Below are 14,668 nucleotides of genomic sequence, written 5' to 3'. Positions count from 1 at the left end.
CTGGTTATTTTAAATAAACATGCTTAAAGAAGAAACAAAGAATTCTTGCTATATTCTGGATGGAAAAAAGATTGTAGTATTTGGAATTCTTAAGTATCAAAGTTTTATTATGATTAGATATGTTTTCAGAAAATTTGATTATGTTTGAAATCCACACAACTTGACTGTGTTTAAATTATGTAAGAAACAATTTTTCCACGGCAGACCATCGTGTACTGAAATAGTTTTTCCTCTTGAACACAATGTATCAATATTTGTCAACTAGAAGAAATTACCCATTCTTATTTATGCTTTAGTCTTTGATGTAGTTAAAACCAGTATGCCATTCTAGTTTTTTTTAAGGCAGCAGTCTAAATGCATTGAGGCACAGCAAAAATGTCCAACCAGAAATTTTTTGAATTCATAGATTCAACAACAACAAAAAAATCACACATATATATGGTTCCACTATTAAAAAGAGAAATGTAGAAAAATATAGTTACTAACCCAATAGCCCATAAACACTGAAGATTTCCTGTGTGACCTTCTGTGATCCCTCTTTCATAACCTATTTGCTATGGATACAATGTAAAATGATGACTAAAACCTTCTTGATAATAAATCACTTATTAACTCATTTGAAGAAGTCAATTGCTTCTTCAGGGTAACAACTATAAGCTCTAATTCCCTGACCACAAATTTTACCTTAATAATCATAGACAAGTAAATTAATTTCAGAATGGCAACACATAATTGCTTGAAAATTAGATTCAAATGTTTTCTTGGTACTCATCTTCCCCCTGAACATGGATCCACTCAAGTGCAAATAAGGATAACATCGCCTATTTGGGGCACATCATCTATAGCAGCAGTCCCCAATCTTTTTGGCACCAGGGACTGGGTTCACGGAAGACAATTTTTCCATATACTGGGGGAGGGGGATGATGGTTCAGGGGGTAATGTGAGTGCTGGGGAGCAAAGGGGAGCAGCACATGAAGCTTCGCTCGCTCGCCCACCACTCATCTCCTGCTGTACAGGCCAGTTCCTAACAGGCCATGGACCAGTACCTGTCTGTGGCCCCGGGGGTTGGGGACCCCTGATCTACAGAATACTGGGAAATATACCACACCACATCTAGACACATAGATTGCCACAGACTTTAGATTCTAATATAAAATAATTTTAAATTGATAAATATGTTTATCTTAAAGTATCTCAGTGGTGAATTACATTCTTAAACCACATATTGACTCATTAATTTAAAATTGTATTAAATATAAAGAACAAAGATACTCTTAAAAATTGATAGAATACAATAGATAAAAAATAAGACTCAAAAGGATTTACAGATCATAGAATCACAGATGAACTCATCAATCTGCCTTCTTTTACTATCTTGACTACCAACAAGTAGTCAAAACTTGGAGAAAATCAAACAAGTGGGTATTCTGGCAGCACCATAAATTCACGGTCAACCACTTCAGACACTCAACATCACGTGCTAAGAGTAAGTTCACTCACTTTCCACAACTGATTCATTTTTCCTCATTCTTCAGATTTCCCACCTTAACTCTCATCTCTCTTTACCTGATGAGCTGGTCTCATATTCCACCAAGAAAATAGTTGTCAGAAGACAACTCATTCTTCCATGACTAATTCTACCTATCCACCCGTGTCTGTGATCTTTTCCCTACTGTCTCAAAGGATGAAATTTCTTACCAAAGGCCAATTCCCGATATGTGTTCAATTCCCCCCTCCTCTTAGTTTACCAACGATTTTATTTCTTTGGTTAACTTCTGCCCTCTCTGCTTCCATCTTTATTATCCCCCATTTCTACTGAGTCATTCCCATTAGTACACAAAACGTGCTCTAATATCTCTATAACGAAACCAAACTAAACAAAACCTCGCCCCTATTACCACATTTCCCCTCTAGCCACTGCTGTCTCCAATTTCTCACTTCCCATTCATTATTCTACCCACTTTAGTCAACTTCCCATTCCTCTACACCTTGGCAACTCTCATCATGTATCACTGATGATACCCATATTACCAAATCCAGTGGACACTTCTGCATCCATATCTTACCTACCTCTCAGCAACAACTAATAGTGATGACAATCCCTTAACGAATCACTGTCCTCTCTGTACAAGCTTGGTTTCTTCCTACTTCTCAGACTGCTCATTCTAAGTCTGCTTTTCCTCCTCCTCTACTGGATATCCAAATGTTGGCTTTCCTCAGATGTCAGTTTTAGAACCCTATCTTTTCACTCTTTCCTTATACAATTTCACCTATTAACAAGGCTTTAAATATTATCTATATACTGACAATTCCCCAATTTATTTTCTTGGCACTGATCTCTTCTGGGAGCTCCAGTCTGAAACAACTGGACCTTCTACTAGTATATCTCAGAAGCACCACAAACTGAACATGCTTAAAACCAATCTTTTGCTTCCCATACCCAGAGATGTCCATTTACCCTGGTCTTTCCAACCTGAGTAAGTGGTACCATTATACAACTGACGGCTCAAAACAGAAATACGGGCACCCTCCTGAAACCCTTCATCTTCCTAATTCCCCATATCAAACCCATCAGAAAGTGCTGGCTATCTAAATTCTCAAAGATATGTTACTCTGTTATTTCCAATTCCACTGGCATCACCCTATTCCCAATTGACATTATCACTTGACTAGATAAATGCAATGGCCTACCTGCTTCTTTTTTCATCCAACTACCCTCCACCCAGAAGCCAGAACTAACTTTTAAAAACACATTCCATGATGTCACCATCCTGCTTAATAAGTCTCAAAGGCATACTACTGCACTCCAAATAAAATCTAGACTCCTTCTGGGCGTGCCACTTGAATCCTTTTTAGTCTCATCTCCACTTTCCTTATTCCATCCAGGCCACAGGTTTTTCTCTGTTGAGGTCTCTTAAATGTTAGGACCTTTCTTATGGTTAGTTGTTTCTTATTCTATAGTTTTATTTTAAATATGACTTCTTCAGTGAAGCTGACCACTATTGAAATAGATCACTTTCCAAATGTATCATGAGTCTATTACATTCGTAACAGTAAATTATTCTCTTTTAGGTCATTAGTATTTACCAGCTATCTATTACTGGACCATGGTATCCTAAAAGAGCCATGTCTTCTCACTAGTCATATGAAGCTTAAAACTAATTGCTAATAAGGTGGCTCTTGGACAACTACGGCTTTATAAATGCTAGGTCTTTATTGTCTTTATAAAAATTACTAGATATAAAATATTTCAGTTCATGGTTATTAAAAACTTCAGAAAGTTATTTTAAATTCTGCAGGGTAGAACAAAATTATAATGAAAATAATTCATTTAAAGGTTTATATTAACTTCCTACTCTGTTTCTACAAAATATGGCTCATTTTGCTTTATATGTTTGGAAATCACATTATGATAGCTAACTTAAAATCTCATGACTATTACTTATAAAGTAATGATTCTGAACCACAATTCTCTTCTAGTAGCCAACAGGACAAAGAAAGGCATGGTGACATAGGAAGAGGAGTGAGAAAGTAAGATGAGGGGAAGGGAAGGGAGAGGGCAGTGATACTCTTCAGGAAAACAGCAAAAAAATTGTGGAAGTGTGAAACAAGGTTCAAAGTGGTACGTATATACTTGTTACAAATGCTCTAAAGTAAAATTGTAAGAGCTATGAGCTACAAAAAGCATTAAAGGGAGAAACTGAGTGTGGATGACCTTTTGAAGGAAAAGAAAGGAAGTGGTAGGAAAGAGATGTTTTGAGCTAAGTGGTTTCTCCAGTGGATCTTCAAGCCTAGGACTGCTTTTCTTTGATTTTGGGGAAAAAAAGGAGACATACCTTTAGGTAGAGACACAGAGAGGTGGATTTCAGCTGGTTATAAACATACTATTCTTAAATCACATATTCCTAACTGGCCGGAGTCTCAATGCGTTTTGTCATGTCAATGATGCTCACTGTCTTCAACTACACAACAAGATATGTAATTGCCTGATTAACACTTCACTGGTGGATAAAATACATATGGCATCATACACAGCAATATAGTATCATGGTTGCTTTGTGCTGCTAAAGCACTAGGGAAAAAATTTCACTAATCTGAGAACTCAAAATTAGAGTTCAAATATAGCATTTGGCCATATAAATGAGGAAAAACATGGAATTCTAGGCCCTCTTATTAGATGCTTCAGTCTAGTAAACAAGTGAAAACCATTTACTGTTAATACCAGTGTCACCTCAAATAACTATATCTGAGAGTAGACAAAATGCAATTTCTTCAGATGCTTTCCAGATCTTTCCAAACATGTGCCCAGGCTATTATAATTACTTTATTAAACAAGCAAACAACACTGAAATCATTAATTAAGTTCACCTAATAGCTATGCTCACTACTCATTTTGATCACAGGAAATTAAACTAATGGTATTTCTGAAAGCAATGCCATTCTAGCTACTTTTTAAAAGATTTCAGGTGGAGCTTTCCGTGGTATTTTCCTATCCTGGCAGAGTTAGAAGCTCCTTCATCTAAACTCACAGAGCATGCTGGACCTCTATGAAGACATTCTCTCACTGTATTAAAATTATCCATTTTATTATATATCTGTCATCACTCCTACTCATTTCCTCACCCCCACCCCCAACTGGAACAATACGTAAGGGATCATGTCTTACTCATTTTTGTATTTACTGTTCCTGATAAAAGAAATTCTAAAAAAAATGCTTGCAGAATGGACTGGTTATATAACTTTTGAAACCTTTTAAAGTCAATTTAGGTAGCATAATCTACCAGAAAGATTACTGTCAAAAGATGGGGTTTTAACTAGCTTTGTCATTCAATCCATGAGCTGGGGCAGGCCACTTAATTTGTTTCTCACTTCCTTCATCTACAAAAATGTGGATATAATTTATGTCTTCTTCTTAGAGGTGACAGGATAAACGAACTAACCCATTTGAACTATTATGAGCTCTTCTGAACAAGTAGCAACATAAAGTTCTAAATTTTGTTTCTATTTTATTTTTCTCAGCATATAATTACTTACTGAGGGAGAATTTAAGTTCTTTTGAGAGAAAGTCATAAAACCAGAAATCAAAAGATCTCCTGGAAAAGTTTTAGATTCTAGGATTTAAAAAATCAAGTTATTCAGAACAGAACAATTAGTGACTATAGGTAGGTTTTTCCACCTTAAAGAATGCTCTGAGTTCAGAAACAGTTTACAGACAACATTAGATTACATACAATTATAAGTATTCAAATTTAAAATGAAACTACAAACATTTTCCTTTTGGAGGGTGCATAGTTTGCTAAAAAGTAAATGGCAAACAATAAATAAATGTTGAAGAGCTATGAATAAAAGATTTTAAGATCATAAAGAGTATTCATAATATAACATATTCCATTTATTAAATTAAATTGAAAAAATCTTCCTTGTAAAGTACATTGTGTTTTAACTATTTTTGTTACTTATGATGAACATTATCCTTAATGGGATATCATCATTCATCTTTCTCCTCACACTGAGTCTCAAAAAATTCACAGCATCTCTTAGAAGCTAACTTCAAAATGACATTTCAGTATTAAAAGAGGCTCCCCGATTCCCCATCTGTCTTCACAAATGTGTTCAGGTACATAAAAAAAGAAACATGATATTATCAATATGCCCAAGTTCTGAAGCACTATCATGCTGATCTAATCAAGGTGTAGGCTTCCACCTTAAGCTTTCTTGGCAGGAAATGTTTGATTTCTTTCTGCTTAGTGAAGCCTTTTATCAGCATTGACAGTATTATATAACAGAGTGGAGGCGCACAGCCCACTAGTTTAGGCCTTAGCTTCTGGAACAGATCTCAGAGGTAAGATGTAAGGAGAGACCTTTTATGATCATTTACTCATAGATGAAAAATTTTATTGTTAAGTTTTAGTTGAACAATCAGATCACTTAGATACAAGGCATTATGTCTAAAATTGCTTACTTCTTTTAATCTAATTCTGTATCTCACTGCCCATCTTGACATTTTATTTATTGAGAACAGTGGTCAGGAATCTAATAAACTAAGTTATCACTACATAAAGGCTTTAGGTTGGTCTGCATCAAAGAGAATGCTTTACTACTAATGTAATATGACAACGTTGCTTTGCTGCAAGTGACCACTGACAGTTAAGAACTGGCACTGCCCAAAGGTAACACCAGTGTCCTAAAAGAATATTTCTTTTTCATGAGTTAATTTTTTTAATCTTAAGAGTTATATTAATAAGTGTGTGCCACTGACTATTAGTTCCTAATTGCTTCTGTCTGGTAATGTCTGTAATTAGTATACTATGTGGATTCTGTCCTTGAGATGTGGTTTTACAAATTTATTAAAGATAAATTAAAAGAGACTTTGAGCAGTAATATTATGGTAAGCAACGGCTAAGATGGGCTGAGGATCCAAAAGGCTATTGTTTCTTTAAGTATAAGGACCTCTAGTTCTACCCCAACTACAGGAACTAATTTAGGTTTATCCTGAGTGACAAATTGTAATTCCTTACAAATTCTCTTGAGTTTAGATATTGGGGAGACTGTACGCTCCAATAAGGAGATAGGATTATTAGAGAATTAAAATCTATGGACAGTCTATTTAAAGATTTATCTGTTAATTTTCTTAAGTTACTACAGTCACTTCTAGATTATCTGCATTTGGACAGTCTATTAGTCATAAGAATTCTAGAGCACTATTAGACAGTAATACTAAGTCTTAATATTACAAAAACAAAGTCATAAATAAAAGGCATTAATACTTTGGTTTAAAACTTCTGATACATTTGTTGTTATAATAAAATAGTCTAATAACATGAGCCAAGATGGTGAACTAGAGTTTATTTTTTACTCTGCACACAACTTAATGCTTAAAATAGGCTATCTAAAAAATTAAATCATAGAGTCTCATAGATTTCTTTTCAGAACCATTAACATTTTATTACAAATGTATTACTATATCTAATAGTTTTATAAAACTTTTTCTCATACTCATTCAATCAACAAATATTCATTTAACACTTACAAAAACTAACATGCTTAATAGTAGATTTTCCCCATCTCTAGCATCTATGTGTCCAGAAAGCTTAATTTTGTATATGACTTTCACAAATATATGTATATATGTAAATGACAAGTAAATAACTTGCTATTTAAAGTATGCTATAGATAAAACATATAACCAACAAGGAATTACTGTATATCACAGGGAACTCTGCTCAATACTCTGTAATAACCTAAATGGGAAAAGAATTTGAAAAAGAATAGATACATGTGTATGTATTGATATAACTGAATCACTTTGCTGTACACCTGAAACTAACACAACATTGTTAATCAACTATACTCCAATACAAAATGAAAATTAAAAAAATAAAATAAAATAACTTACCAGTAAAAAAAAAAAAATATGTTATAGAGTTGGCATAGATTCAGTTCAATCTCTATTGCTACCTCTAAAATGTTACATAACAATTGATGTCTGAAACAATAAGACCCTGAATCATTGAAAGTAATATAATCTAAACTATGTTAACACTTGTGAGTCTTTAAAATTTGATAAACTAAATATGGCGGGGTGATCTTTTTCTGCAGATTCTGTAGATTCATGATGAAGAGGGATAGAATGGGGGGTCTCATATATTTGGGAACATTTTTTATTCTTAGAAAAAACAAACTACCTTTAAAAATTAATAATAATATAACATATTTACTAAATCAACAAGTAACAACCAAGCATACAAACTTCAATTTCATATCCTGGACACTTAATGACAGCAGGAGATGACAGAAGGGAACTACGAAAAGAGAGAAAGAACAGGAAAGAGAAATAAGGAAGCAAGGAGAAGGGGAGAAAGGGAGATAAGAGGAGAATAAGAAGGAAGAAATAGAAAGATGATAAATAAGAGAAACAAATCATTTCTTTTAAATCTAATGTTTACTTATTAAAGTATTCACTGTGGACCTCCCTGGTGGCACAGTGGTTAAGAATCTGCCTGCCAATGCAGGGGACATGGGTTCGATCCCTGGCCCGGGTAGATCCTACATGCCGTGGAGCAACTAAGCCCATGTGCCACAACTACTGAGCCTGTGCTCTAGAGCCTGCGCGCTGCAACTACTGAGCCCATGCACCACAACTACTGAAGCCCTCATGCTCTAGGGCTCGCGTGCTGCAACTACTGAGCCTGCGTGCTGCAACTACTGAAGCCCGTGCGCCTAGAGCCCGTGCTCCACAACGAGAGAAGCCACGGCAATGAGAAGCCCAAGCACCGCAACAAAGAGTAGCCCCCACTCTCTGCAACTAGAGAAAGCCTGCACACAGCAATGAAGACCCAACGCAACCAAAAAAAAAAAAATTCATTGTGTCTCCTTGAGAAAGACTCGTTCTGTTCTAAAACAGGGAATTGATTCAAAATTTGATAGATTAACAAAGTGCTGCTATTCTTAGCACCAAGGTTCACATGATATCTTACCTCAAATCCGAGTATTGTTTTAAGATAAAAGAAAACAGATTTTTACCTATGAGAGGAAGGTGTCTATATATATAAGGACGTAAGTATAGTAAGAAAATACAAGGAAGGGTTAAAAATACTTTTTTAAAAATTGCCATCAAAGCATTGTAAAACCTAAGTCAAACAAAGTCTGCCTTCTTTTCTGACCCACACATAAACTAATAATATATGTATTAGAAACAGAACTTTATCTAACCTGAAGTAAATTGACTATATTGATGATATGAAAGCTAAGATACCTTTTCAGAAAAACAATCCTTATTCTCAATAAGTAAAATGAAAGTACCAAAACAGACACGGAACTAACTGCATTATTACAGAATCACTTCATTAGAAATGATTTCATTGCTTTTCTTTGACTTCTTAAGATAAGCAGTACACTTGCTTAGGGCACATCCTTCCCTCTCAGACATGACAGTTCTGAATTCTGCAAAACTTTTAGTCCAGATAATCAAATGTCTATATTTAGTTTCCACAATGAGAGTTTCTCATAGGTTTTAAATAAGATAGCTGTGCTCTGATTATCTAATTAAGCAGTTAAACATCTTAACATTTTAATCTGACTATATCAATTAGAATGTTTTATTAGAATATATTTAGGCAATATTTACATTTACTTTAACTCCAGCTTCAAGACTTAAGACAATAAAATATTTCACCCATAAAATATTTTTGTTAATGTTTAAATTATAATTATTAATATTGCTTGATGAAAAGCGAACAAAGATAATCAACAAAAGTTCATTTTATAAATACGCCAAGCTTGAAACTTATCACTGAAAAATAAACTTTCACATAAAAATTTAGTTTTCCTACTTCCATTTCTTGTGTTTTGAATTTCTATTCATTTCCTTAAAAAATCAATTTAATAACTATGTAGAACCTATAATTATCTAATGCTATTGGCAAATAGCAAAACCACTCTTCATCAGTCTTTACTCAGTCAGCATCATATAACCTAAGTTAGTATTTGGTAACTCTAAGTCATGAAATTCGTTGGTCATAAAATCAATTTAGTGGGCTGCGATTAGCATTAAAAAAAGAAACAGAATAGAAAATAACAGTGTGCAGCAAGAATAATGTTGCTTTCTGAAACTTTTGTTTTAGTAGCATTTATGTTCATAAATATGTGTTTTGTCGTACTTTAAAATGTATCTTTAATACAAAATACCATGATAAGGTAAATAAATGATATTATTGCTACAATAACAATACTGGGAAAGAAATTATTTACCATGGTGTCCTGATTGTATTAACATTTCTGCATAACTATCATGGATTTATATATTAATACACCTAGTGTTCCTTATCTGTACGGTGCCTCCACTTTGCACACTTATGTTATGATTATGGTCACAATTACCAGATTTCCAAGCTAGGTTAAGTATGATTTTGTAAAGGAAACAATAACTAAGGTTAAAGCCTAAAAATTTCCTATGAATATACTCTTACCTGTTGGTAATCCTTTTCCTCTCAATCGGTCTCGGATAGTCTGGCTTCGATCAGGCTTTTGCTCACTGTTAGGGGAAAGCTGATCCGTCTGTACATAGGTAATCAAAAGTCAAGTTTGACAATAGAATCTCCCTTTTATTTTCATGGTAATTGTCTACAGAATGACACCAGTTAGATAATTTTTGGAGAGTATAACATTTAAGTAAAAACACTCCACGTCTGTTATTGTTAATATATATTCCTTGGATAAGATTTATGTAGCTTAGTTCTGGCCAATTCATCTTCAGGAAATAAAAGCCAAGAAACATCTATCAAAGACTAATCTGCTAACTAGGGAACAAAATTAGCCAAATTAAAGTAGTTAAAATGAGTTCCATTTCAAAACAACACACTTGAAGTATTCTTTTTTTTTCCAAACTGATAACTACTTTCACCTCTCAAGTGTGACTATAATTTTAAAACCATATTAATTCTGGTATGATAAAGCTCTCTCCTAATTGCAACTATGCACTGAGGGTGCTGATTTAAATTATTTTCGAAAATAATTTTCTAGATTTTGCTTGCCAGAAATTACATTTGAGAAATCTTTTAAACTAAATAGACATATTGAGGGATGACAAATTTAAATCAATACTTTTTTGAGACCCTTTAGAACAAAATGTTTAAGTAGTCTTAAACTTTAATAACTTAAACCGAGGGCATTTGTTTAAAATCAAGCACATCAAATTCCACATTACAAGGGGTGAAATGTTAGAATACTGAGTTTATTCAGCTGATCAATTAGAGTAGAAACTTCAAGAAATAAATGTAAAGAGAGAGAATGGTAAAGAGAAATTACTTAATTCTGACACCAAGAACATGCACACTTATCTGTTTACACACACACACACACTCATTTTAATATTCCTCCATGAGTGAAACTTATTTAAGTATGAATTAAAAATCCATTTAAGGTAGTATTTGAGGTATTATACTTCCTACCTATAAGAAGACTTAAATGGAACTATTTCTGAAATGATGTTATCATTTAAATTATATAAATAATACTGGTCCACATTGCACTATATTGGCAGTAACTGAAGAGATAAAATCCTGTATCATCTTTGTGAATTCCTGCATTGACACTACTATTAATAATAGTTGTCATTTACTGAGCAATTACTATAAAGCAGGCACTACCTTAAATGCTTTATAATACTTTATGTTAATTATCCAAGAGCCTCATGTGGTATATATTATTATTATCTTCATATTACAATAAAGGGAGAAATAGCAAGGAAAAGTTCTAAGGACCTTGAAGCAGCTCATCAACATTGAAATAATTATTTTCAAAACTGTTCAGTAATATGGGTGGATGGTATGTACCATTATTCCTATTTTACAGGTAAGTAAAATTGAGGTCAAACATGCTATATAAATCAGTGGAAAAACCAGGACAACTAAGTTGGACTACTGACTTTTACTCTATGCTAATTAATTTTAAGTAAGTAAGTAAGAATTATGGTCACTTGTCGTGAATTTCACACTGAGTGAAAGACTAACTCGTTCTATCAGCGACTGGAGGCAATGACAGCTTCCAAGGAGCATAATGGCTGACAGCTAATGGCTTTGGGGTCAGAGAGATCCAGATTCCAATTGTGTCTCTGTCATTTACCATGTGTGTGGCCATGGGCAAGTTATTTAATCTATTTGAGCTCCAGTTTCATTATTTCTATAATGAGGATGAAATTATCTCTTGTAACCTGGGATTATGATGAATAAATGTGAAAAAGCACATAAGTCATTCAGCACAGTGCCTGGCACAAAGTAAACACTTAAAAAATGGTAGCTGTGGGATTCCCTGGTGGCGTAGTGGTTGAGAGTCCACCTGCCGATGCAGGGGACACGGGTTCGTGCCCCGGTCCGGGAAGATCCCACATGCCGCGGAGCGGCTGGGCCCGTGAGTCATGGCCGCTGAGCCTGCGCGTCCGGAGCCTGTGCTCCGCAACGGGAGAGGCCACAACAGTGAGAGGCCCGTGTACCGCAAAAAAAAAAAAAAAGGGTAGCTGTGAGAGTTACTTCTGCCCAGTGTCCAGGAGACTGGCAAGAGCAATGGATGAGGGGAGCGTTATTATTTCTACTTAGAAAGGCAGGCTCTCTACATGCTGATTCCAACTGAACTTTCTATTCTTCTCTCCCACTAAACAACCCCACAGCACACCCCATATCAGACTTATTACTGTTCCTCAAACATCCCGCTCTTTCCCATCTCACAGTGTTTGTCCAAGTTTACTTCCCTCTGCCTGGATTACCCTTTCTATCTAGGCTACAGGATCTAGCTCAAAGTGCTATCTTTCAATGCAGTCATTACTTGTATCCTTTCCCCTCAAAATCTCATAGCTTTTAAATCCCTGGCTGATTAATAGGAAACATAAGTCCCATAAAGTGAAGGAGTTAGTACAGATCAACGTTCCTCAGAGCGAGTTTTCACAGAACATCAGTATTATGAGAAGATCTGTGAAAAAAAGGCCAGTGTAAGTTTGGGAAATGTTTCACCTATGTGCCTATCCCTCTTGAGGGTTAGTAATACAACTTAGTGTATTAAAGGCTCTGGGAAGTTCTACATTGAAAATATACTTAATTTTCCTAAAATAGTTTTTCCTCGACTTTATTTGACCATAGAGAAACTTTTTTAAACAAAAATATATTTCAAAATATCTGGGAAACTTTGGTCTGAATAGAGGACCAAAGTTTTAGTAGCTTTATCTTTGTTCCAAAAAAAAAAAAAAAAAATCACATACAGGAATATAAACAAATAAATCAGCTCTAGTTAAGGAGGGGAAATAAGCAGCCGAGAACTCTCTTCACTTAGCATCTACTACCTCCCTTCCTCTGACTACAGAATCGCAAAGGCTCCTTGGGGTACAGTTTACAAACCATTTGCCTAGAAGACTTTATGAGCCTGTTTCTTATCAACTGGCAAAACATGTGGAATTTGGATATACCCCTGCCAGCCATATGACATCCTGGTTAAGATTGCAGAACTAAACCCTTAGGGATGAGGAATTAAGAGGAAGCCAGCAAGAACCCTGTGTGACAGTGGTAAATCTATCCAAAGCCTACAAAAAGGAGGGGGACTCAGGCACCATAACCTAAAGGGTAAGAGCAGATAAAGTTTAGACCTACATCAAATATCAAAAACCAAGGGGGGGTGCGTCCAAGCTAGAGCAAATAGGATAGAATATAGCTTAAGAAATGCAGCAATGGGATTAGTAGATATAGAGATTGTTAGTCCTGGGATTCTTCATATCTAAGACAAGAGAGAAAATAAAGGAGTCCCCGTTTTGGGACAATCTAGTAGGGATACAAGCATGCATCCCCCTTACATACCAGGTGCCAATGTCCAAAGAAGGTAGGGAGGGTTTGAGGATACCTAAGAGGTCCAGACTAATAAGTGAGCAAGAAAGAGGTATAAAGCAACAGAAAGCGCATTTAAATAATTCTAAAACCCATTTTGCATGTCCATACGACTTTCACAGTAGGTAGAATCACTTACTGAAAGCTCCATAGGAAAAGATGTAAGAAAAGAGGCATGAAGACTTCTCAGCTCTAACATGCTGTGATTCTATAATACCTGCTAGAATAAAGTTCTAAAAAAAGACTAACTCCCATAAAATCTAGGAGACTAAATTATTGCAATGGGTTTCTAGATTTTTAAGAACTGTTTCAAATAAACAATTAAAATTAGAACCTGAAATTCAATCTCCTGTTCCTAGTCTTCACTGAGAAAATGTTATCCACATTTAAAGAAAATTTTGTGAAATGCTACTAAATTTTAAAGTATGACTATAGAAATCAATTGGAACTGTGGCTTACCCCAGAAAGATTTCCCAGAACCAGTTTTACCAACTGCTTCACGTAGGAAAATGAGGGTGCACAACTGCTATTCCTAATGTGGGCACTGCAAGCATCCAGGACAGTCCGAACAGAAACCCGAGCATAAATAACATCCTCACACATTCCAAGCAGTATACTGTTGAGATGATCTCCAAGCTTGATAGGCTGCATATAAAGAAAGAAAAGGTAATGTTGGCAAGTGTGAGTAAATCTAACTAACACGAGACAAACCATTCCAAGAGTCACAGGAACCACACCAAACACACCTGGAGGAAATAAATTTCTTACCTAGTAGCATGTATATTTGACTGCATTTTACATTTTTATAATCCAAAAATTTTATTAGCACAAGTTGGTTAACAGACATCTCCTAAGATAGGAGGTATTATAGAAAAACTCCAGGGTGTTTTGGTATGATTAAGAAATGGAATGTTTTGGTATGATTAAGAAATGGAATGTTTTGGTTATGGAGCAGTTTATATATATACCTTACTTGGGGGGAATAAACAATTTCCTAACATTTCAAAAAAGGAATATATTTGATATATATTTAATGTAATTTGACACTCATGGTAACTTAGAAGAGATTTCAAATATTGCAATGACTCAAGGTCATTTAAATATGTTGTCATTATGCCGGTGAAACAGAAGCCAAAATGTGAGTTTTTTTTAATTAGTTGACAAAATTTATAGAATATTATATCTAAATGTCCAATAATCATACCAAGAAATGCAAATTAAAACCACAGAAAGAAGTCACTATATATACACTCAGTAGAATGGTTAAAATAAAGTAGTTGTGAGGAGAAAGCATTGCTTATGGG

At 34.9% G+C, this 14,668-nt stretch overlaps 1 protein-coding gene across 8 annotated transcripts in view; it reads right to left on the bottom strand.

Moving 5' to 3' along the window:
- Window positions 1-14,668, bottom strand: part of PTPN13 (protein tyrosine phosphatase non-receptor type 13) — a 224,132-nt gene that overhangs the window by 116,022 nt on the left and 93,442 nt on the right. For all 8 annotated transcript variants that reach the window (XM_060114277.1, XM_060114281.1, XM_060114278.1 and 5 more), the window contains exons 5-6: window positions 13,824-14,009; window positions 9,969-10,056 (exon numbers count right to left, since the gene is read on the bottom strand). In XM_060114277.1, coding sequence (XP_059970260.1) covers window positions 9,969-10,056; window positions 13,824-14,009 — 274 coding nt within the window. The remainder of the gene's footprint in view (window positions 1-9,968; window positions 10,057-13,823; window positions 14,010-14,668) is intronic.

This window comes from Mesoplodon densirostris, chromosome 1 (assembly GCF_025265405.1).
Source record: "Mesoplodon densirostris isolate mMesDen1 chromosome 1, mMesDen1 primary haplotype, whole genome shotgun sequence".
Classification (NCBI taxonomy): domain Eukaryota; kingdom Metazoa; phylum Chordata; class Mammalia; order Artiodactyla; family Ziphiidae; genus Mesoplodon; species Mesoplodon densirostris.
This window is presented reverse-complemented; position numbering and strand designations above follow the sequence as displayed.